Source organism: Perna viridis, chromosome 2 (assembly GCF_037379345.1).
Source record: "Perna viridis isolate PV_CMFRI_1.1 ecotype Kerala chromosome 2, ASM3737934v1, whole genome shotgun sequence".
Lineage (NCBI taxonomy): Eukaryota > Metazoa > Mollusca > Bivalvia > Mytilida > Mytilidae > Perna > Perna viridis.
Genome location: NC_142446.1, coordinates 15013227 through 15036181, shown reverse-complemented (window position 1 = coordinate 15036181; position 22955 = coordinate 15013227). Strand labels below are relative to the sequence as shown.

General features: G+C 31.1%; 1 protein-coding gene and 1 long non-coding RNA gene across 6 annotated transcripts in view; one reads left to right on the top strand and one right to left on the bottom strand.

The window, feature by feature from the left end:
• Positions 1 to 22955, bottom strand: part of LOC148623774 (tRNA (32-2'-O)-methyltransferase regulator THADA-like) — a 51872-nt gene that overhangs the window by 1771 nt on the left and 27146 nt on the right. For all 5 annotated transcript variants that reach the window (XM_088565877.1, XM_088565875.1, XM_088565878.1 and 2 more), the window contains 17 exons: positions 21811 to 21960; positions 20006 to 20142; positions 19751 to 19879; positions 18228 to 18332; positions 17059 to 17169; positions 15506 to 15749; positions 12595 to 12829; positions 10847 to 11062; positions 10404 to 10587; positions 9395 to 9586; positions 8687 to 8916; positions 6995 to 7162; positions 5751 to 5856; positions 5478 to 5510; positions 2801 to 2922; positions 2479 to 2563; positions 649 to 757 (listed from right to left, as the gene is read on the bottom strand). In XM_088565877.1, the coding sequence (XP_088422003.1) occupies positions 649 to 757; positions 2479 to 2563; positions 2801 to 2922; positions 5478 to 5510; positions 5751 to 5856; positions 6995 to 7162; positions 8687 to 8916; positions 9395 to 9586; positions 10404 to 10587; positions 10847 to 11062; positions 12595 to 12829; positions 15506 to 15749; positions 17059 to 17169; positions 18228 to 18332; positions 19751 to 19879; positions 20006 to 20142; positions 21811 to 21960 (2556 nt within the window). The remainder of the gene's footprint in view (positions 1 to 648; positions 758 to 2478; positions 2564 to 2800; positions 2923 to 5477; positions 5511 to 5750; positions 5857 to 6994; positions 7163 to 8686; positions 8917 to 9394; positions 9587 to 10403; positions 10588 to 10846; positions 11063 to 12594; positions 12830 to 15505; positions 15750 to 17058; positions 17170 to 18227; positions 18333 to 19750; positions 19880 to 20005; positions 20143 to 21810; positions 21961 to 22955) is intronic.
• Positions 8788 to 13266, top strand: LOC148623775 (uncharacterized). Its single transcript, XR_015919487.1, has 3 exons — positions 8788 to 8928; positions 12546 to 12636; positions 13150 to 13266. It is a non-coding gene; the product is annotated as an uncharacterized LOC148623775 (long non-coding RNA).

Sequence of the window (22955 nt, the reverse complement as noted above, 5' to 3'; positions counted from 1 at the left end):
AATTATCACTAAATAACAGCCAAAAACTGGTATAAGCAAATACATGCATACTCCATTACAAAATAGTCATAAAAAAATTTATTTCCTGATACTATACACCACTTAGATATATATCCAGTAGTTACTGGTACATGAACTTTCTAAGAGATATTTGGACAAAATATACTAGAATACTCTCAGCATTGAAATGATGATGTCAACCTACACACACAAAAATTAGAAATGTTGACAGATGCAAGTATTAAATTTTCTTATAATATCTTCTATACAATTCTAAGCAATAAAACTAGGAGCTATTCAAAGAAATCATAAACCTATAATGGGATGATCAGAGGAACTTGCAGGGGTTAAACAATATGCTTACTGCAGCTTTATACTGACATAAAAATGGTATTAATGTAAAAATTTTATTTACCGGTACTATTTTTGAGAGAGTCATTGATTCATCACAAAAGTATTCATAAAAGATATCAAACATGATTTCTTAAGACTCCGCAATGCCAGTAACTTAATTATCCCTTAACTTTCTGATGTAAATAGCATTCACTAATGCAACAAGTGAACTAACCATCTACTTCATGTAAATTTAATATCATTCTATGACTAATCCAAATCCTTCTTGTTGTGTTTTCTCATTTGAATTTTTACCTGAGTTGGATGACATCAAAGAAGTCAGAACATCAATGTCAGACATAATAGGCTCTTTGGGTAACACAGGAAACATGATTCTTTTTTCTCTGTACTTTTTGAAAATTACCTGTAAATAAATGATGAAGAAATAAATGTGTAAGACAAATGTTACCCTAGGCCCCTAACATGTACCAGTATTATCAATTAGTAACAAGAGGCTCCTAGGAGCCTGAATCACCTGGTTATTTTTTTAGCCTTTCAAGGGCAATAACTCTAACAAGGAGTTGTCCAAAACTTTTGACTCAAATACTTTGGTAAGACTTATCATAAGGATCATTTTGGCAATTGTGAGTTTCTTTCTATCTACATGTATCATAGTTTAAAAAAATACCTTTCAAGGGCAATTGCTCTACCAAGGAGTCATTCAACAACTTTTATCCAATGCAGACTTTTGCAATCCTTACAATAAGGATCATTTTGGCAATGGAAATAATTTGGCTAAACCTAATGGTTTTGAAAATATATGAAAAACTTCTGTCTGACCCCTATGTTCTATTTTTAGTAACGGTGGCCATGTTTTTCAACAGATAAAAAATCCCCACAGCAGTTTTATGCCGAATACCCTAAGAAACATTCATACCAATTGGTCAAGTACTTTCAGAGGGGAAAAGTTTTGAAAAATTATTAACAATGACAAACAATGACAACGTTGCCAAGTGATGGCAATAGCTCACATGGCCTTTGGCCAGGTGAGCTAAAATGACATATTACAAATCGTTTTCTAGTGTGAACATTTTTTTTGGTTGTTATTATTTTTTTTCTTTAAAATCTAACAGAACTTCACATTTTCAAGACACTTGAAGGAGAAAAGTAACATACAATGAATTCAAACTAGGTAAAAATGTTATAAAAAAAAATTATTAAAAAAATGACATCAAATTATTTTAAAGCTTCTATTCGTTATTGAAAAGACACATCATATTTAACAATTTCTCACTCCTTTACAAGTGTTCCACTCTCTTAAGACAAAAAGGAATATGAAACTCAGATTAGTGTTTAGAGTCATATACAATATGACTTTTTATATATGTATACTATATTATAGTATACAAATATAAAAAGTAATACAACAGAAACCATTTCTAGAAATAAAAGATGTATCAGTTAATTAATGTGGGAAATAAAATAAAATCACAAATGAGCTAAGTAACAAGAGACTCCCAGGACTCTGAATCATTCACCTGGTTCATATCTCACCTTTCAAGGGCAATAACTCTAGTAAGAAGTTGTCCTACAACTTCAACCCAATCACAGACTTTAGTAGGCCTTATCATAAGAATCATGTGGTCAATTGAAAGTTTTTTTTAATCTATTGTAGCTTTCATGTTACTGTCTAAAAACTGCAAAAAAAATTTTTTTTTGTCTTTAAAAGGCAATAACTCAAGAAATTGCCCTACCACTTTGAACCAAGAAGACTTTTCTAGAGCTCTCTAAGCTGAAAAAAGTCCATTTATTTTCCAATATAGTTTTGGAGAAATATGTAAAATTGGTAACTTGACCACTGTGGTCTGAAATTAGCAATTGAGACCATGTTTTACACTGGATCTAATTAATCAATTTTCAAAGTAGAATACTAAAGATGTCAGTGAAGAAGTTCGGTAATAATCTAATAAGTGGTTTCAGAGGAGTTAACAATGACAACAACGGAAGACAATAAGTGATGACAATAGCTCACCTGGCCTAAAAATAGATATTCAATTAAGAGTTTATAGCCACCCCCAAAACAAAATCTACGAAAATAATTTTCACTACATAAGAAGACAAAATCAAAATGCTCATGATTCCTACCATCAGTGATTTGCAGATTTGACAATGATGAAGAAACTTCTCGGAGAAGCAATTCTTATCCTCCTTTTCAAAAAGATTCTGTCTCCTGAAAAAAAAATATGCTGTGAACATGCTTGCAGAAAAAAAATTCGCTACTCAATTTTGAATTAAATACTCACTGGGATTGATCTTGATGTTAAGTAACTAGTTAACTTTTCATCTCGTCAGTCATTTCAATTCATTAACAGTATATATTTATATATATTTTCTATAACAACTACCATTCATCCAACATATTTATGTTTGTATTTAAGTAACATATGGTTTATTAAATCCAACAAACCTGTTCAGAACTCTCTTTTGATAGATTTGTTTTACACTTCCAGGATTGTATAACATTTGGTGTAAGTCTTTGATTATGTGACTGGAATGCCAAAACTCATCACAAAGAAAATTATACATCATCTGTAAACAAAAAAATATTGACTAGTAGAGATCATTATCTTGGTCAAGGCTAAATAATAGGTACCTTACAAGTAAAAAAACTCTGGCCCAAAGCATTAGCCATTAAGCTATATCAGGGGCTTAGTTTTGTAACTCTCAATATGACCTAATGTATCAGGGGCCTAATTTGCAATTTTTATGGCTCTATCAGTCTGATGAAGAAAAAGCAATATATATATATGTAAATGTATGGAATATGTAAACAAATATCACCTATAAAAATCTATATTTATGATGACTAGGATGTTTTTTTACCAATAAGCATAGTAAATGCAGTGCAGCTCTTTCTTAAGAGTAAATCACAATTTTCAGAAATTGCAATAAAAAGCTTCATGGAGTGCAGCATGATACAACAGCAGTTGTCAAACCCTGAATGGTTAGGGCAAGTGTGGACACATTATAAGTTTTTGACACACTTAAACATAGGGACTTACAATTCATTATGGACACAACAAATGTTTTGGACACTGTACTGCACAATTTCAGATAAAAAATAAAACAAGAGGCTCACAGGAGCCTGAATCGCTCACCTGGTTAAAATTTTGTCTTTCAAGGGCAATAACTCTAACAAGGTGTTGTCCGACAATTTTGACTCAAATAAAACTTTGGTAGGACTTGTCATATGGATCATTTCATCCATTGAAAGTTTTATTCTATCTATTTTAGTTTTCAAGATATTGACTGAGAACTGCTAAAACTACAATTTCTTGTCTTTCAAGGGCAAACACTCTAACAAGAAGTCATCTGATAACTTCGATCATCACAAACTATTGTAGGCCTTATCATAAGGATCATTTCTGCAATTGAAAGAATTTGGCTAAACCTAACCGTTTTGGAGATAAATGAGAAATTCCTGACTGACCCCTTTGTTTTATTTTTAGTAACAGCAGCCATGTTTTTCCATGGATCAAAATTTCCTACTCCAGATAAGTACCGTTCATTCATACAAAATTTAGTTCCAATTGGTCAAGTAGTGTCAGAGGAGAAGAATTTTGAAAAATTGTTGACAACAATGGACAATGACAACAATAGACACTAAGTGATGGCAATAGCTCATATGGCCTTCAGCCAGGTGAACTCAAAAGTAGATTTTTTGGGGTGTGGTCTCTTTGACCCCATATAACTCGAAAAACATTCAAGATATCTGAAAACTGATTATTAACATAGGCAGTGATTGTCATGAGGAATCCAATTTAAAAAAATTCAAAATCAGACCAAAAATAAACTAGAGGCTCAAGAGAGCCTAATTTGCCTACCTTGAAAATTTGAAATCATATGGTCATATCATTTGATCATTTAAAGCTGAAATGCCATCTAGTGGCGACCTTGTTTAATCAAGCAAAACCAAGACTTTATCAGATTCTTAAGTTGTTCTTATTATTATTACTGCTATTGTGGTCACCATTGGCTCAGTAAAAACAAAGATGTAGGCCAAAATGTGTTTCCCTATAGGGTTTCAATGGCAACTTTGAGTGGTTCTTTTGTTGAAGCTTTTGTGTACATAATTCCTGCCTAGTTTGGTTAAAATTGGTGAAGGGGTTTTCATGTAGTTGAGCAAAATATGAAAAGTTTATGGAAGATAGACGAAGAACAAGGCAATGTGATGGCATAAGCTCATTGAAACTTTCGGTTCAGGTGAGCTAAAAAGTCACTTTAATAGGGGTATGGCTCCTTTGACCCCTTTGATATCTAAAATCTGATTTAAAGAATGCAGGCGGGGATTAATATGAGGAATCCAATAAAAAAAATTTCGGATACAGACCAAAATTAAAAAAGTAGAATTTTCGGGTGTTACCCAACTTTGATCCCCAATAACTTGAAAACGGTCCAATACGCATCAAATCTACTTTGATACAGTTGAATTTTCCAGAATTAAATAAGGAACATAATAAAAAAAAGAACATTAAAATCAAAAGAAAAACAAACATCCTACATTGGTTTTAATAAAACACCCTTTTCACCTTATTCCAAGACGGTAGTGGCCACAATCTTCAAATTGAAAGGAAACTTTCCTTTAGTGGTTAGTGAAATCATTTCAAAATTTCATAACAATTAGTCAACCACAATTAAAGTTATCATAAGAAAGCGAAATGTCCACTGATGACTCCAACGACGATGACGACTCTTACAACTGCGCCACAACTTTATACGATCACAATTTTTCTGTGGTCATATTAAAAACAATACATTTTGTCATCTACCAGCAAAAATATAAAAATAAAAACAATTGTACTGTAACTCCGTCAAAAAATATCTGACTGTACCAATGGTAACTTATTTATTTACTATTTCAATCTAATAATCCAGTCAACGTCAGAAGCTATTTCCAAAATATACAAAAAAATAAAGACAACTGGAAATTCCATAAAAAGTTCATGAGCCTTAACTCTATCAAAACAACAGAATCCAACAGAAGGATAAACTGACAGATGGACAGACAGAAGTACAAAACCTTAAATTAAAGATTGAATACATGTGTATTTAATTATGTCAAAAATCAACACGTTATCACTCACCTCTGATCCTCTACTGAATACAATACTCTTATACTGGAAAAAACAAAAGGAAAATAATCATAAGCTAAACATTACATATAAACTGATACAAATCACTAAAGCTTGACAAATACCTAGGTTCAGTAGTCAACATCATAAATCATTCAAGACTTTATCTGCAATTTCTAATTCTTATAACTCTCCAATAGCATCAGATAAATATTTACACAATGTTAATAAGCCCTTCTTCTAGTCTAAGATTGGTAAGACTGGACTTTCCCCTTTTATTTATACCTTTATCTCTTTACAACTCCACTGTAAGGACACAATAAAATCGACAGCACAGTTTCTAATTTTAGTATCTTCATCTTCAACCAAGTTTAATGCAGATCTAATCAACCTATGAAATGAATACAGAAAATATAAATATTTACACTAAAGCACATAATAGGTCTATCTCACTTTATTGGTCCTTAAAGACCAATAACTAAAACAAATATTGAAAAAAAGTGATGCCTTCTAGATCTGTACTCTGCACTTAATCAAGCGATTTATATACCAGTATTAAAAGAACAAACTTGTATTGATATATACAGAATGGATATGGTGAATATGCCAAGAAGACAAGAGCCCCACCTGGATGTCAGCTCAAGGTCACCCATGGGTCTTCAATGAACGATGAGGAAACCCATTAAGAGTGCCTTAGGAACTTATAACACGATGTCCTTTATTAAAAAAATGGGCATACATAAGGAATGAAGTATTATTCGAAAAACAAACCATGTAAGCCTATAGAATATTGAAAATTAATAAGTCAGACTTCCCTATATTTTTGGAAATTTTTTTTATAAAAATCAATTACAGAATCTCAGTGAGCGCACTCACAAACCCCACATATCCACATATTGGACTCTCAAATAAAAAGTATTTGAAAAAAAAAAGAAAGTTCAAAGGGCCTTGATTCATAGAAAATTTCAACAAAACACAACTTGATCTGTAACTCACCATGGTACAATGAAGACTAACATACCAAAAATCAGCTCAATATCTGCAAGCATTTAGAAAAAAAATCCGGAAAACTGTTATTTTTGTTACTCATCATGGTAGACCCGTATATCAAAAATCAGCTCAATATCTGCAAGCATTTAGAAAAAAAAACAGAAAAGTAATGATGGACTGACAGAATGACAGACAGACTGATGTGTCTGCATGGGATAAAATAAACTTTGGCTCTACAAACCTCCATTATTTGTATAAACATACTTCACAATTTCAAACTGTGGGAGAAGATAGCCAGACAAACCATGTACCCCTTATCACCCTTAAATATGAAATATTGAACTAATTTTAATTTCAACATTATTTTACAGAAATCAAACTCCTTTGACCCTGCACATCTCCATTATGTCCTGCAATTTAAAAATGTAACTAAAATCTGTAAAAGATGTACCCCCTATTCTGACAGATAGACGGACAGGTTGTAAATTTTTAATTGAATGAAGCTGTAATTTATAGTGAATCATAAAAATGTTGCTCACAGGAAGACTGATAAGTGGAGATCTTCTATGTTCTTCCCAAGTTCAATAACCTTTTGACCTGTAATTTTCAGGCAGTATCCAGCAGCCATTTTGAAGTGTTCAGCACCAATCATTTTACTTGCATTGTACACTTCCTTTGACCAGTTTTCTATTTCATCCTTGTCAGACCTGGATCATTTAAATAAAAACAAAAAAAAATATTTAAAATTTGTAATGTATTCATTCCCTAAAGCATTTAACATTAGCAAAATCATCTAGACTAACCAAACTGAGATAAGGCCCCTGATGTTTTTCAATATGTTACTAGGACTTAGGGTGCTGAAAGTTTCAAGAGTTGGTACAATTCATCACGCTGAAGCTGTATACCAAATGAAAAAGAATTTCCATGATGAACAATGATACAACATAAGTACGGCTCAGACATACATCTAGTAAACAGAAACTGAACGTTTAACCCAGCTGAAAGTCTTAGTACATCTCATCATGCTGAAGGGGCATGCCAAATTAAAAATGTTTCCCATAAACAGATCTATAGTTTCAGAAGGTGACAATGCATAAAATCATTTTAGTACTGTCTTCAATTTTATATACAATTTAACTTGATTGAAAAAAGCTACAAAAGAAGACAAATAAGTTTTATTGTTATTCTAAATTATCAAAATTTGGTGATAAAATTGGATCCAATGAAAGCCAAACAATACCTGTTAAAGTTAACCAATTACCTGTATAAACACAGATGGATTATTGAGACACGGGGGATAAAAAGTTTCAATATGATTTCTTCTATCATATTGTAGACTTATAAACTAAAGTTGTTAAAGATATCACAGACACTTGTTTCTATCAATGACGGGGCTTTACTATCCAAATGTACCCCAGATACTGGAAAGCCCACATGTTCTGTCTCAACCCATGGATGAGATAAGATAATTTTGCACAGCTAAAAATAAGAATTGTCTCTTCAGTGAGAAAGAGAGATTCCAGATCAATATCACCGCAATATTATAAAGTTTCTGAACTCCACCTATTTAATGCTTCCCTCTTTACCTTGCAAATATCAAATATTTCTTTTCATAATACTCAGCTGTTTTAAGATAGATCATACCTATTACACAGAGCATACTTTCCTGTCATGTTCAAAATCATACAGACATATATATATTTTCTATTAACTAATAGTGTTTAAAATAATGTAAAACTAATATATTTAAATTATTTCAAATGATTTTTTTACACAAAAATTAGAATGGTAAAATAAATAACAATACTGGTAGTTTTAAAAGCCTCTTTTAAGAGGAGATAATAGGTGGGATAATGTTCTATTGAAATGTATACAGAATTTTAGTATTTTTAACATTGCAAGAAAAAGAGCTCGGTGACCCCCAATTTTCGTTTTGAAATATGAAAGAATGTCAATTAAGTGTTCTATATATAAAGTTATAAGGAATTTTATCTACCAGTTTTTTTAAGTTTGTGAAATACTGAAAATTCCCTATAGAATCCATATGAAATGTTATAAAACATTGGCAAAAATAAGGCTCAATTATCTGGAAATTAAGTTTGGTGACCAATGTTTTTTATATTAAAATTTTAAAGTATGTTCATTCAGGAACATCTTTAAAAAAAAACTATTTATCTACTAAAAATATTAGGTATGATCAACCTTAATGAACGCAAATGAAATACGCTCACCTTTTATTACATATTGAGTGTTCAATACAGATAGCTTTGACCACCATTATCTTAGATGTAACACTACTGTCTGTAGATAAAGGTCCTTTTCTGAGGAAGCCTTCTAGGTTATCTACTACATGTCTACTGCAGTTAACTTTACTATGAATATCGATTACTAGTTGTAATATTCCTGATATTAGTGGGTAATAGTTTCTCACATCAGACAATAAATACTTTGATAAGGCATCCTGTGGGTAAAAGTAAGTAAAAACTAGTAATGGAGACTATCAAACATACAATTAATTATAAAAAAATTCAATACAGTAAATTCAAATTAACTGAAATCAAACAAAGTTTAATTTTGACTTCAATTTGACCAACTCAAAAAAAGCCTAAATGAAAAAATCTAAAAATATAGTCAGATAAAAAGAAAATCCTTGCACTGAAAATGGTCAAGTAATAAGCTATCTGTGTATATGAAGTACTTGTAAAAAAATAGTTTATTTTTTCCCCATATCAGCACATTATATACATCTGGCACCTTTTTGGTCCGTAATTCCTAATTATCCCAAAAATTAATCCCAGCCTATTTTTGTGGTATGGAACATACCATGCTGTACAACTGCACATCTTACAGAAGAATGTTATCATTACCTCTAATAGTTTTTTGAAAGATTCATTTCAAACTGATCTTTATTTTTTTTGTTAGACCATAAAATTTCTTACTTGAGTAGTATGTAAATCATTCTCTCTCATTTCTGATAAATTATTCCTGATACAATTAACACAGGATTCAGAGCTTAGAATGCTTGATACACACAAATATTTCTCCAACAACTTGTCTATTTTAGACCCATTCAGTATGGAAGCCTTCAGATGGATTGTAATTTCCTCTTCTAGGACTATGCTTTCTGATATCTAAATAAAGTTAAAACATCTATACATTATTTTTTTTTATAAATGGTACATTGTACTACAGTATATCATAATACATGAATTACAGCGAAAACGATAATTGTTAAAGCAGTAATTTCATTGTTTTTGTCGATCAGTTTAACAATAAATTACAGCGAAAACGATAATTGTTAAAGCAGTAATTTCATTGTTTTTGTCGATCAGTTTAACAATGATAGAGATATCTAACAAAATTAAAACTGTCCATTGAAAACATGGATGATCTTTAATATATAATCCATGAATTTTAATTAGAAAAAAAACATAAAACAACATATTGCAAATTGATACTTTGTTTTGAATCATCTTTAACACAATAAGTGACAGGAGCTATTATAGCTAACATGCCTTTTTTCCAGTCACATGTTTTGACTGTTTCAGTTTTACAATCTGATTAATGACAAAAACACAAGTTTCCTTATAAAAGAAACATAAATAAATTACTGTTAACATAGCTAACACATAGATACCATTACTCCAAAATGTAGGCTTACATTGGACTCTCAATTAATGAAAAATCCTATATCACATAGTATATGGTGTGGTATTACAAATATTTAGCAATCCAAGAAGTAGATAGATCTTTAAAATCATAGACAATTATGGATAAAAAATGGATGCCCTACTAGTCGGAGATAACGTTCATGTTATGGTAAAGAAAACCCCAAATTCATTTGGACCAAAAATTATAACAGCAGATGCACAATGACTTATAACACTGTTTTGTTTCTCCATATAACAAATAGAATGAAAGATTGATGTAGAATAATAATAAACTGACCTTGACAGGATGACATTTAAAGTTTGATTGTATCATACTAGCCACGCAAGAAAGGTCTTTGGGTGAATCTCTGCACACATCTTTAAGCAGCTGAATGTGCTTAGCTCTCACCATTCCACAAGGAGAACAGTATAAGTTTTCATTAATTATTAACAAGGACTTGATTGCAGATGAGTAATCTTTCCTACAAAAATGGAAAAAAAATTGTTAAGAAAAATAAGTGAATAAAAACTATAACAATATAAGTAGAAATAGAAAAAAAACCTTTTTATTTTGGTAACAGAACTATCCAACTTCTATTTAACTTTTACTTAAAAAGCCCAATTTAAATTTAGGATGAATTTTCGATAATTTTGATGGTCAGCATCAATTTAACAGAGCAAAATACATGTCAATTAACAGCAGTATGTAAGTGGCATTAACTACCGGTAATTAATACATACCCTAGATCTTGTAGTGTCAGTTTGTGTATGAATGTCAGAATACCATGGAGTTGGTTGGTTCCTGCATTCTGAATCACTGTATCTAAAGTTTGTAGTGTCTTATCCATACATCTCAGAGGAATAAAGGCAACATAAGCACTGGCTGCTAAGTTCCTCAGGTATAACACAGGACTGGATAAAAACTGGAATACTTTCTGTCCTAAAGCAATATGTATCCTACAATACATACAAGTATTTTTATTGCAGCTTTTGATCTTATTTGGTGGGAGTTCGATTATTTTGGCTTTGAACCTTTGTTAAGGGTCTAGTTCCCAGGTTATTGACTTATTGCTGGCAGATATCTTATTTTATTTCTAGGCCAGATAATGTTGATCTTTAAGTAATTATGATTCAGTGCTGGCTGATATTCTATTTTATTCCATGACCAGATCATGTTAATCTTTAATTCATCATAACTCTGTGTAGGTTTATATATTTTTTTAATTCCTAGGCCAGATCATATTTATCTTTATTTCAGTGTAATTTAGTGCTGTTTATCTCCTGTTAAGTTTTTACTGGTGGTTACATTTTTTAGTTCCTGCATTCTGAAACACTGTATACATAGCTTGCAGGTGTACTGTTTGTTGTTCAGTGTTTGCTAGGTTTTTTTTTGTTACCTGAAGTTTTTTCAGTGTTTTCATGTACTTAACTTTTGTTACTATATTTCAGTATAATAAATCAAGTGTAAAATTTTAACTAATTTTTCCTAAAGGTCTTGATGATTCTATGTACCTGGTCAACAGTTTTTACTATTGATTGCGGCAATAGTGCAATACTCATAATTCCTTTGTTTAATTATCTAATTCTCATTGGCTTATCAAGTTCAGATGTTCTCTGGGTTTTCCTTGAACAGCGGTAAAACCCAATACGGTATAACCCAATACTGTGAACAATCAACAATCATGGTGGTACTATTTTAATTTTATTATGAAGGCATTACTATGGTTCAGTATAATAAAACATTTATTAACTGATCATTCAGGAAACAGTAAATTTATTATGCCTTAATACCAACATTGCCCAGGTAAAAGTTGCCACCTTGGGGTACTGTTCCACTCATGACCATTCAATAAATGTATATTCAGATACTGGGCTGCTACTAAAAGTAGTCTTTAACTACAGTTTTTAGCAAATACCTTGAAAATCAGGATAAATAGAAATTTTCAATAGATTAAATGATCAATATGATAAAAGTTTTCATCAGAACCAAGAAAAATGACAACTCCTTATGAGAGTTATTGCCCTTGAAAAATAACATTTTTGCAGTTTTTAGCTAATATCTTAAAAAATATAAGAGAGAGAAAGAAAGAAACTTTGAACTAATGAAATGATCCATAAAATAAGGCCTACAAAAGTCAGATTATGTGTTAACATAACGGTATAAAAAGGGCCTTGTTCAATAAAAGAAATGAACAAAGTGAACGGACTTTGTCATAGCTAGCAGATGAATGTAGCCCTCCTGAAAAGCTCTATATAAATCATAAGACAACAAATACTTTTGTGTTTTGTAAAACTCTTTGTAACAACATGTTGAACCCCTGTTCTTTAATTGTTTTATTATTATTACTTTTTTTTTTTTGGAGACTTCAAAATAAAAACCAATTGTCATGCCTTTCAATTCTGGTGTCATTAAAATTGTGTTTTTTTCTCCTTACTTAAGCAGGCTTCAACTGACAAGAATTAAAGAATGCTCAAGTTTGATATCTTACTGGTCAGTTAAACTATCCACTGGTCTTAAGTAAGCCAATAAGGTGAGTACAGGGAACAAAGAAGTCTTGATTTTGTCTATCTTTTTCATATCCTTCTGTAATGCAGCATGTAAACAAGTATCCATTAAGGGGGGTAACTCTGGATACAAAGCTGAAAATTCTATTACACTCACTCCCCTCATTTCTTCATCAGTACAATTCTTTTTCTGGCCAAATATTCTCATGACAAGTGAACCTATTAGAAAAAAAAACATCTACATTGGTACATTTCTATTTAGTTTATAAATTACAAATGATAGTAAAAACTTTTTAATAAACAACACATGATAAGTAGAACAACATTGTAACATTGCAACTGACATCTTCACATGGAATACATAACAAGAAAATATGTCTACAAGACTAATACTTATCCTGGCACAATAAAATGAACTACGATTTTTTTAAGTGTAACAGCATTTTAAAAAAAAAAATGTTTTTTTTAGGAGCTAGAAAAATGTCTGTCATGGCAATCATATACCAAATCATAAGTCATATAAAATATTTTGCTCCTAGGTACATTAGCGGAGTTGGCATCCTGAAAGATGAGGCAAATCAAGCTTGATACCGCTTAGAATTTTAATTGTGATTTAATATTTGAAATAAATATATAGAAATAAAAAAAGAGCTTACATTAATAAAGAAAAAAAACAATTCTACAAAGTGTTTTGAGTTATTCTCCCTTTTCTATGAACAAAGTCCCATAATTCTGAATCGAAAAATCAGAAATTTACAAAAATTAAAAGAGCATACATCAACAAAAATTCAAAAAATTACTAAAGATTCATTGACATTGCTGCAAGGGTTTTTGAGTTACAGTTAAAAAATAGACAATTACCCCATTATTATACACAAATTGAGTCTAATGACTGAAAATGAAAAATCAGAAATTTATAAAATTTAAAGGAAACTCACATCAATAGAATAAAACCATTCACCAAAGTTTTATAAAAATTGGTGGCGGCTTTATTGACTTATTGTGCCAACTGTGAATGGCAGAGGAACGGACAAGACGGACACCAGTATACCATAATATGTACCATCTAAAAAGATGGGTATATAGAAATGATTTTGAATAAAGAGGTTCTGATGTATTCTTAAAAATTGGTACAAATGTAGTGTACTCTTTTTTCTGTTTTGACATTATTTAACACCTTCTTAACCTAAAGAAAGAAATTAAAACTTGCACAGACTTGATGATGCAAAGCAAAATACTTTTACATTTCTCATACTATCGACATCTACCATGAATAAATCAAACTTTTAAAAGTAACAAAAAATATGCAATTTTTTACATACTTAATTTTTTTCTCTTTCATTGCATGATTAAAATAATGTATAGACAACAAGTAACATTGATGTTTACATCCATACCAAAGACTTTAAAAACCAACCCCATCAGAATCAGCTGAAAGTAAGCAATTAATAACTCTAACAAGGAGTCGTCCAACAACTTTGATCACCACAGACTTTTGTTGGCCTTATCATTATGATCATTTCATCAACTGAAAGCTTCTTTCAATCTATCATACTTTTAAAGATATTGGCTGAAAACTGTAAAAAAAACCCATCATTTTCCACCTTTCAAGGGCAACAACTCTAACAAGGAGTCGTACAGCAAAATAGATCATCACAGACTTGTGAAGACCTTATAATAAGGATCATTTCAGCAATTGAAAGAATTTGGCTATACCTAATGGTTTTGGAGATATATGCAAAAAACTTCTGTCAGACCCATATGTTCTATTTTTAGTAACAGTGGACAGATAAAAAATCCCCACGTCAGTTCTATGCAGAATACCCCATGAAACATTTATCCCTAGTTTGTTTCTTATTGATCCAGTGATTTCAGAGAAGAGTTGAAAAATTGTTAACAACAACAAGGATGACAACAACAGATCCCAAGTGATGACCATAGCTCACATGGCCAATGGCCTGGTGAACTAAAAATGCCACCTTCTGGCATTCATTATTACTTAATTTTAAAAACTCTTGCCAGGAACTTAAAAATAATGTTCAATTTTCTTTATGGTTTAGGGAAAGGAGACATGTGAAAAAATATGCCCTCAACTGTAAGACAAATTTGATCTTTCCAACTCAATAAGATGAAGCTAAGGCTAAGTGATTGATGGCATTTGGTCCAGGTAAACTCGTAATTAATGTGGATTTACCAGAATTTTGTGAACATAAGTTAACTTAAACAGAACACTTAAAAAATTGACAACCCATCCACAAAATGTAATAAAATGCATTTTAAATGCAAAGAGATTCTTTATATTAATACAAGAACTTTATATATCTATCCACAATAAAATGGTACATAGGGCACAGCTTGATATGACCCCTTATTCTCACTTGGCTCAAGTCACAACCCCTGAATTCAATTCCAGTCTTCCTTTTGTGATGTGGCACATAGTAATACAATGCCAAAGAGAATTATTCACTAATAGTCAAGTTATTGTCTGAACATGAGGGAAACACTTCTATCTGGCCCCTTTTTTGGTCCCTTATTTCTAAAATGTTCAAGTCTTAACCCCCAAAATCAAAACCAGTCTGACCATAGAGGTATAAATATTTTGGAAATTATCATAGGCATCTCTATGCTTTTACTGGAGTTATATAGTTAAATTCTATGAAATGGTTGTTTCTGACCCCTTTTTTGGCCTCTAATTCTGAAAAAGTAATGACCATAACTCCCCCCCCACCCAAATCAATACTAAACATGCTTTTGTGGTTTAGAACCCTGCTATAAAATTTTATAAATATCAACCAAATAATGTTCCAGGTATCTTGCAAAATCTAAGTGTCTACAGATGACTGCACCATACAATTATAGGACAACACTTTCTTAGCAGTTGTATAAAATACTTACTGAATAACATGGTAGCTGCATTTCTTATTGACCATGCTGGTGATTCAAAACTTCCTATGACTAGAATGACAGCTTTACCAATATAAGGTATCATAGGTATACTAAGACTAGAGTCACCAAACAATGTGTTCAGAATATTAAGGCCATGAACTTGTGGAAGATCATGTTGGTCATTATACTCGGTTGGCAGAGTATCACCAGACATTTGAAATAATTTGTTGACTGAGTATTGTAGAAGGGTGGTCTGAAAATAAGATAATGAAGCACATCATAACAAGTTATATAACAACCTTGACACATATATACAGTAAAACTTGTATAAACCAGCCACTGAATTAAAAAGTTCAGAAATAATAAACCTTCTGTGCAATAATGTGTTATAAAGCGAAACTTTTGTGTAATGTGAAATATTTTAAATATATTATGAAAACAAACATTAAGGAGACTGAGATTTTTTTTTCAAATGTCTATCATTTACTTGAAATATACGCAGCAGTGAGTTCCCTTGCTGCCATTATGGTCATGAATAAACTTCTTGAAAGTGAAAGCACTTTAAATTGATGACAAGCAAGAACCTATTTATTGGCTGCCATTTTTCAATATCAAAGCCTTATGGCGATTGCTATATAATCATGGGGGGGCAGCTAGGTAATTTGTATGCCCCTGCTTAAAAAATATTTTGTAGCTAGCATTTACCTGCATTAATAAAACGAATGAAATACTTTTCAGTTGTCATTAGAATTTAAGGGGTCTTGACTTCTTATATCAAAGATGATTGTTGCTCCTATATTCCGTTTTTGTTTTGTCTTGCTTTTTTTTGCTTTTTTTGTTTTATGTTTTTGGTTCCTTTTTGTCCCATTTTCATTTTTTGTTGGTTTGACCACATAAAGCATAAGTACAGTACTACAAGTGAAAAAAAAAAAAAAAAAACAGGTGGACAAACCATATGTTTTGTTCTTTTATATATACAAACAAAACAAATGTTTCAGGTTAATTTATTTTATGATGCATTAGTTTCGCATTATTACGTGAAAGTTTCACTTTATAACGCTTACGTTTTGCATTATTTCACGAAAGTTTCAAGTCATAACAGGTAAGTTTCACATTATTTCACAGAAGTTTCGCGTTACAATGCAAAAATTTTGTTTTGTACTCTATGAAAATGAACTCAATGGGCTTTTGTAGTTATGTTGATGGAGAAAGTAATGAATCATAGTTTTTTACTGTCCATGGCTAAATGTTTAACTTAAATTTGGAATACTTTTTTTAATTCTAGCCTTGTATTATTAGATACTGTGCTATATCATAATAATGCCAGTAGTATAAACAAAAAATAAGAACTTTGTAAGCTCTTTAATCTTAAATCTAAGCTATACGCTGCTGAATAAAGATTTCTCTTTTTTCATTTTGAATTTCTGCAAAAACCTTTATACCCTAATTCTCAAAGGTGTTCAGTTTCACAGATTTCACAGCTTGTATTTACAATATTACATTGGTATTAACTGCAGGAAACAATAGCACCATAACTTGATGTGAACCAGTTAACATCTTACCTGTTTGTATTTCCTTTCTACAGTTACAATCGCTTGTATAACTATAGGTAATCCAGCAGATCTTCTTGTTATGGAGGTAGATGATGAATTGCAACTAAATCTTTCAAATATCTAAAATAATCATACTGATAATCAAACATCAAACAAAGTCATGATTGTCTGATGATACTTTTGTACATTATCATACTCCTATTTTTATGTCCTTAAAATTAGTCTTTAAGGTCAAGTGATTAAACTGTGAACTCAGGGACTGTTATCAGTGTGAGTATGTAGGTTCTAAGAGGCTAACTGTGGCTCAGAAGTTATTCAGATTTTTCAACATGAAACTGCTGGTTTGCCTCCTCCACGAACCTTGGACACAAATTAAAGCCTGAATTGATAATGAAAGTTGCAAAATATTCTCCTACAATGACATTTACTGACAGACACATGACAGCACTTAACTTGCATAAGTTTTTAAGACTGGTTAATGTCATACAGTTTCACATATTATTTTTTGAAATAGTCATCCTGTGGACAATTTTTAAAAAATAAGAGTATAATAAACAAGAGGCTCTCAAAGAGCCTGAACCTCTCACCTGGCAAATCATACCATATTAACTAAGTAAGTAAAGGTATCATGCTTTGTTATCATGTTTGACAAAAAAATTGCTGAAAAAGAGCATATATTGATGAATGCTGCAAGTTCAAATGAGTACCTAAGGCACTGTAAAACAATAAATCATTTTGAAAATTTCAGCATAGGCCCGCCTTCAGATGGTAAACAATATTTAACACCATCAGAATTTTGCTAAATTCAATGGTTTTTGAGTTATTTGCAAAAAATGTATTTCGACCACTATGTTCTATTTTTAGTAACAATAGCCATGTTTGTTCAGGGATCAAAAATCCCAACAGTCTGTGTGCAGGATACCATAAGACAAAATCATACAAACTTTCATTGAATTCTGTACAGTTGTTTCTGAAGAGAAGATTTTTTAAAGTCATAACATCAAAAACAGCAAAAATAGTTGAAAAAGAGCAATAACTCCAACATGGGTCAACATATTTTCACCAAAATTCTTTCACCAGAGTCATTTTGTGCAGAATACCCTAAGGAAGTTTCATCCTAATCCATTCAGTAGTTTCAGAAGAGAAGATGTTTGTATATCAGTCAGACACTGCAATACCTCTTCTAATATCTGTCCTGGTATGAATTGTATATCAATCTTTCCTGAAGAGAAAAGGTGGCCAATAAACTGTATAAAAGATGACCTACATCCTTCAATTACACCCTGTAATATAAAACATGTTAGTTACAAAGCTGTTTCATGCAACTAAAAACCTACTAGTTAATATACACTTATACCTAATTGGTAACTCATTTAGCTATAATAATACCCCAAATATCAAATCTAAATCTGAAATTAAAAATTCTTAAAGCCTGGACAACCTAACAATTTAAAGTACAGATGGACAGACATGACTCCATTGAATTTCAGTTGTAGAAGACTAATTATTAACAGACATATAATAAAATACAGGACAAAAAAAACATTAATCTGATGGTTTTTGAAAATTTCATTTAATACTAAAAACAAATTTATTTCAAAACAAAAACTCAATTTCATTTCTGAATCTTTTGATAAACAGTTGAAGACAATCAGTGTTATTACATAAGTAAAAACTGTGTTATGTTAAATGACCCAGATGCCTTATGTTCACAATTTATTGGACAATTTGACAGCAATCATATGGTAAAAAATAAATATAAATAAAGTCTTCCAACAGGAAGTTGACATCCCTCCAGTCTGAAATCAAATCATACAATATGGCATACCTATATTTAACATCTGTAAAAATATAAAGTGGTTTTGACAAATAATTGTAGAGAAATTGTAACTAAAAAGTTATAGATGAATGGACACCATGATTACTATATACATCCACTAAAGTGATAGGTATCAAAAGTCAGAGTGACTGAACATTATATAAAAAAATGGAAATATAAGTTGAATTTTTCGAGTGTGGCTCATTTGACCCCTTATAACTTGAAACCACAAGAGATAACTGAATTCTGATTGAAAAAAAGGTAGGCAGGAATTTTTATGAGGAATCCAGTAAAAAAAAGTTGAATTTTTTGGGTGTTGCCCAACTTTGACCTGCTATAAACTGCTGATAGATTTGTTTAACAGAATCAAATAAGGAACACAATAGAAAAAGAATAATTAAAATTGAAAAAAACAAAAATACATTCTACATGGGTTTTAATAAAACACCTACTTTTACCCTTTTTGGCCCCTTTTTTCTAAAACAGTAGGGGCCACAAACTCCAAATTAGAACAATCAGTCAACAATTAAATTTATCCCATGGAAATGAAGTGTCCCTGGACAATGCCGCCCTGCCAATGACGACGACACAACAACTACTACTGTGTCATAATAATATGTCTGCAAATTTTTTTGTAGTCATATAAAAAGACAAAGTAAAATGGATATAATTCAGTCAACAATTATAAAATGAAAGAGAAATTAGAAATTTATATCAGTAACACATCTGAGTCCCATATATATAGTCAATATCATCTACCCCCCCCCCCTCTTCCCAAAATGTCTGGATGAATAAATGGTACTGAATGACAGAATCTAAAACTATAGTCTACATGATGCTATCAGTATTCATGTACTATCCATTGCCTACAACATTACCTACCCTATGCCTACACTTGGTCAGTACTGATAAGAAGACATTCTGAATTTGTTTTATAACTTTCATTCTCTCTGTCATACCATTCAGTCTCAGGAGTATGGCACAGAGACAACCCAAACTGTGACAACATTCCTACAAGTCAATGTTAAATCTAATATAGTATATTGTAAAAAGTAAAAAAGTTTACTGACTTTTTGTTCAAATTCATTTAAAGTAAATACTAAAACCACATAATTTTTAATTTGTGCATAAAAATACCTTGATATTAATCCAGCACCATGATAGGAGAAATTGGTGTTGTGATGAGATATGACTTGTTCCTGAGTAATCTGTATCTATCTCTTCTATCAATGATTCCATAGCTAGACCTAACTCAGCAAATGATGGACAAGCACCTGTTATCAGTAAATAACTCTATCAGTTCATTAACAATACATCAAGTATCATCTCTCAAATGATACCCATAAAGTACATAGATAATATTAAAGGTTAAAACACAATTTTTTTCCAGTATTCCAGTATGCTTCTGTCCAGACAATCAATGAGGACAGTAGTTTCAAGTTCTGTCTGTGCATCTTTTCTTTAAAATGCATAACTGAGTTGTCAAGTCATCAGAGATTCTAAAATCAGATTTATAAGTATAAAATCTAATAAAACTATACATTTATTTACTACCATCTGAAGATTTTAAAAAAAGAAACATAAGAAAAACACATTCTGTTTAAATGAGTCATCCAGTTATATCATCATTGACAAGCACTTGTTTGAAAAAAAAAAAACTAAGTCAGAAAGATCCCTGCTCTGAATGAAGCATGATTAAGAGGAACCAAAGTCAATAATGCACATCTTCATACTGTTATAAACTATTCTACAAAAATTGAAGTTCATGTTTTTGAGAATTTCTGAAGTTTTTATACAATATCAAACTCAAATTATCAATTAATTGGAAATAAAACATGAACAAAATTTCTTTGAACAATATGTTTTTAGATTTTGCTCCCAAAAATCGGATTAAAATATTCTGTGATTTATATAAAATTAAGTTTTTACAAGTATGATTATCAATTTTTTATCAAATTCAATGGCAAAATATCAGTTTATTGGTATGTATAGTTTAAGAGATTTTACAATCCACAATCTGATTATGGTAACATTTAAATATACAGTTTCAAGAATAGCTTTTTTTTTCAATTTCAGAGATATTGAGCACACAAAATCTGATTATCAAAATCCCAAATTTGCAAAAAGAGTTTCTACAAAATATTAATCCATATGTGACCAGAACTTCATATGGTACTAAATGTATATAATTTCAATTAAGTTCTTTGTATATGGTTTTGAGATTTTGCACTCACAAAGAAAACTTACTGAATGACTGAAGTGAACTCAATAACGCATCAGCATTCATGATACAGTACTAACACCACAGTGTATCAGCATTCATGATACAGTACTAACACCACAGTGTATCAGCATTCATGATACAGAACTAACACCACAGTGTACCAGCATTCATGATACAGTATAACTCCACAGTGTACCAGCATTCATGATACTGAACACCACAGTGTATCAGCATTCAATGATACAGGTCCCAATTAACACCACAGTGTAACAGCATTCATTATACAGGTCATTCCTTAAAACGTTTTTTATTACTCATCTTAAAATGGGTTTGAAAATTAAAATATAATAAATGCCACTTAAACCATGGCATCACCTCATCTTGTATTTACTTTCAATATTGTAAATAGTAACATACAATAATATTATGGTTCACTGAAAGTTGTGATTCTGAAGTTGTTATTTTTTATTCTAATTCATTAAACAAGGATTAAAACGATTACAGGTGACAATGCATCCAAGTACCATTACATGTAGTAGTAAATTCTCTTAAAACATCATTTTTCTTAGATACAAAGGAAATAGGTCCTAATTTTTGTTGTAATTAAGCAAAAATACATGCATTCCTTTTCCTTTATTTACATTTACACCAAAAATATGAAACACAACATTCAGATTAGGCTTGGTGGATTCCATAGATTATTAGTTACAGTTTTTACCATCTGACGATTCTTTTGCCATTATATCCATCATTCCATTAATTATAGTGCAGTTCAAATCAACCAGTTTCAACACAATAACAAGAATTTCATCACTTTTGTGATTATCAGCAATTTCTTTCAGACATGCAGTGAGGGCACCAAGAAATCCTGCAAAATTTTCAAAAAAAAAAAAAATTAACATGAAAAAAGAATTTCTTAAAAAGCAGAAATTAAATCTCCTCCTTTTTAATTCACTTGATCCCTTGCATGGTTTGTTATTGTCATCTATCAATAACTTTTCTTTAAAAATCCTCTCCTCAGAAACTCCTTAGTGGTTTTTTATCAAACTTTGGCACCAGCATTCTTGGGATATCTACTATAAAAATTGTGTCGATTATGTAGATCATGCATAAAACATGGCTGTCACTGCTATTTATAGACCACAGATGTCATGCCACAAGATTCTTAAAATATCTCAAAACTGTAAGAGATACTAGAAATAAATGTGACCTTTTTAGGTTTGAAGGGCTCTACAAAATAATCCACTTGGTCTCAGCTGTATAACAATTTCTTATTGGAAGTATTGCCCTAGGAAGGTAAAACAAGGACAAATTTGGGGTTTCTTAGCATATAGAAACTTTCAATTGTTGAAAGAATCCTTATGACTAGGCCAACAAAAGTTCTCATAGGGTCAAAGTTGTTGTGACAACTCCTAATCAGATTTATTGCCTTTGAAAGGCAAAAAAAGATATTTTTTTGCAGTTCTAACCAAAATCTGAAAATCATAATGGATAGAAAGAAAATTTCAGTTGAAGAAATGGTCTGTAAGATAGGTCTACAAAAGTCTTCATAGGGTAGAAGTTGAAGGACATCTTGTTACAGTTATTGCCCTTGAAAGACTTTATTTCAGTTTCTAGCCAAAATTAGATAGAAAAAACTTTCAATTGATGAATTGATCCTCTCGATCAGTACTACAAAGAATTAACTGATTCATGGTAAAAAAAAAAGGCTCCCATCAAGAGTTACTGCCCTAGAAATTTAAAAATCTTGCTATTTTTGCAGTTTATATTTTAAGAACAGTAACAGATAGGGAAAATGTCAGTGGCTAGAATATTCTTTAATTCCTGACATAAAAAATTCATCAGGCTGATATGAGTTCCAGG